The 3181-nt window shown below is 26.8% G+C and overlaps 1 protein-coding gene across 1 annotated transcript in view; it reads left to right on the forward strand.

Moving 5' to 3' along the window:
• Positions 1–3181, forward strand: part of LOC136797314 (protein cordon-bleu) — a gene marked incomplete at its 5' end in the record, with an annotated part of 16812 nt that overhangs the window by 9711 nt on the left and 3920 nt on the right. The window contains 1 exon segment of the mRNA XM_067053556.1: positions 473–567. Coding sequence (XP_066909657.1) covers positions 473–567 — 95 coding nt within the window.

Raw genomic sequence — 3181 nt, forward strand, 5'->3', positions numbered from 1 at the left:
TATCATCATATACATACACATTTATAAGCTACCTTTTAAAAACTATAATATTTAATTTTTTTGTGTTGAATAATTTTTTTAAGGTTGGATAAAAAGTTTCCAAACCTCAGAATTTTGAGCCATTCAGCAAACCTCGATATAACAGATTTTTTGCTAACTCGATGACAACTGTATTTTTAACAACTTATACTGATTTTTCAAAGGCACAATTACTCTTCATAATTATTCGGTTTTTTATTGATAAAATTACATTGCAGAGGTTTGTAAATGTCCAAGACTACAATCAAGAACCATTTGAATAAAAGTAAATTGTATTTTATTTTAAAATGTTTCCTTTTCCAAACTCTTCTATCACTAAATTCCATTGACCTCTATATTACAATGTTTCTTGTTTAACTGTAAATAAAAATATATATATATATATGTTTCATCTTGTATCAACTTAAATGATTAATATCTAAATAATTTTTAGATCCAACGGAAATCTTCTGGAAGTTGAAGAAACTCCAGTAAGGCACTTTCAAAGAAATCTGAGGAAGACAACCAGTGAACTCAGCATTAATATTGGTATGAAGTTTTGCATTTATTAGATTGGTTTTTAAAGTTACTTTATTACAATAGGGAATAGAGTATGTCCAGAATGATTTTTATCACTGGAAAAACAAAGTACAAAACATAATATTTATTTTATAATCCCCACTGTTTCATCAAAGATTTTTAAATTAAAATTAATTTGAGTTAAGATAAAAATAAATTTTTATTGTTAAAAAAAATATATATTTTTTTTATCAGACTACTAAAACATATTAAAGTATGAACAAGAAAATTTGAAAAGGGGAAACTGACTGATTTGAAAAATAAAAATGGCTTTACTTGTTCCCAACTGTACTAGTTTTGAAATTGTTTGGGGAAAATGGTCAAAAACAAACAGTGGTAAAATATACAGGCTGAATATGTCCTAGCATAAAACTCTGGTCTCAGCACTCCATTGGATATTTTATTATTTTTAAATTTTACTAAATTTTTTCGTTTAAAACTCTCCTTTTTCCAAATAATTGATGTGAAAAAAAATGTCATGATTTCTCATTCTATTCTCAAGTTTTTAGGGCTATTCTTAAAGTTGATATTTAATTTTTAGTTCAAGAATTTTTGCTAAAATGATTTTTAATTCCACTTTTGGGTAAAATTCATTGAACTTGATGGCTTATTAATTTTAAAAATGCATTTAATTTATGTAAATGTGTAAATTGGATGATTTTATTTACAAGGTAGTATTGTGAATAGTACTTCTTTTTAATATTTTTTTTTTTTTTTTTTACATCCATACTCCTCTATCATCATTTTATAGCTCTTCTCCCATCTTCCGGTTGAACCATATTTTCAGTAGTTAGATAGACCTTTAGAATTTTACCTGTATTAGAATACTTTGTCTTAAATTATGTATTTCATTATGTACACTACTTAGTGGATGCTCCTTGGTTTGTAAGAAACAGCTGATATCATCGGGAATTACAAATAGAGATAATAAACGATAACATAAAAAAAAGGTTCATGAAGTTCCACTCCCAGTACTCTTTTTGTTATTAACTTTACTTTTATCTTTTACTAAGAATTATTATTTTAATCTATTTATTTTATGTTAATTTTTTTAATTTATAATGTTATATATAGTTAGGGGTGCCTTTTGTATGAGACTATACCCGCCCTCCATAATCAGTTGTTAAAAAAAAATGAACCTCTTATGTTAACCATGTAAGGCCCATACCAGGCTGATCTGGTATTAAATAAATAAAAATACTCTGCTTGGGTATTTTATTTTAATTTTTCTTTTTTTTTAGAGTGAAAACGAAATAGACAAGTAGTAGTGTACATTATAAAATATTTAATTTAAGACAAAGTATTCTAATGTCGATAAAATCTGAAAGGACTATGTAACTTCTGAAAAGATGGTTCATCCTGAAGATGAGTGAAGCATAGATGTAATAAAGAAATTGAGAAGAAGGACTTTTAACAAAACAATGTGATATAAAACAAATACCTTCTAGTTGAAAAACATTTTATAGTTCATTGTAATATTCCTTTTGGCTCATAGAACAGTACATGTACTTAATGGAAAAAAATCAAAGTTTTTTTATGTTTCGTAACCGTAGTAGAAATTTCATTATACTAAAAAGTTTTTAGTTTTGGTCTAACAGTACTAATAAGCACATGTGGATGTCTGTGCCCAAATTAATTTTTCCTTAAAGTAATTTGCATTCGACTTTGATTTGAATTTAAATTATAACCATTTAAAATTTAGATTAGATAACATGATAATAATTTATTACAACATCCTAATCACATTTTATCTTAAATGACTGTGGTAGCCGATACCTTGTTAAATAATTCTTGATTAGAGAGAGGCTAATTTAAAAACCAGTTTAAAGATTCAAATTGGGAAGATTGTGACGCGGGGATGACGCCCACACCCCCCTGTAGCTGAATTATAGCTTTGATATGGAGTGGAGGTTAGTGAAGGCAGACCAGGCTTCCCACCCATTCGCCCACAGGAATTTTTTGAAAAAGTAACCATTTCATTTTCATTTGAATTCACTCTCAACAGGGTACACATTCCAACAAGACAGAACTTTGCTTTTATCTTCTCATGGCAACTATCGTCATCATTTCAAGTTTGTTTTTTCTTTTTTTACTGTAAGATTTATCTTTTTATTATGTGGCACCCTTTGTGCTGTGTATCGACTGAAGTATTTTTGTTGAGTCTTTTCAACTGTTTATTTTTTTTATTTATGGTAACACATGTATATAGTTATCAAGTATACCACAAGATTAATTTTTAAGAAGTTATCACCACTGGTTTGTAGTTAAAATTGTAAACATTTGCCAGAAGAATTTAGAATCAAGGTTAAATAACAGCCCTATTATTTTTTTTTAACAAAACAATAAAAAAGGACCTGTTCTCCATTTCTTGTCTTTTTCTTTTTGCACAGTTTTTCTATTCTGATTTAATAAAAATTTTCCTTTCAATTTTATTGTTGCATTTATATATTTGTCATTCTTATTTAATATTTATATCATATTTTTATATATATTTTAATTAAAATGAAACAAGAATTAATTTTTTACTTGTTTTTTATGTGTGTCATAAAACACTTTAGTGAGTTTATATTTATGAGCGATGTAT

This window comes from Halyomorpha halys, unplaced genomic scaffold (genome assembly GCF_000696795.3).
Source record: "Halyomorpha halys isolate HHAL.00 unplaced genomic scaffold, Hhal_1.1 Scaffold1493.1, whole genome shotgun sequence".
NCBI classification, from domain to species: Eukaryota; Metazoa; Arthropoda; class Insecta; order Hemiptera; family Pentatomidae; genus Halyomorpha; species Halyomorpha halys.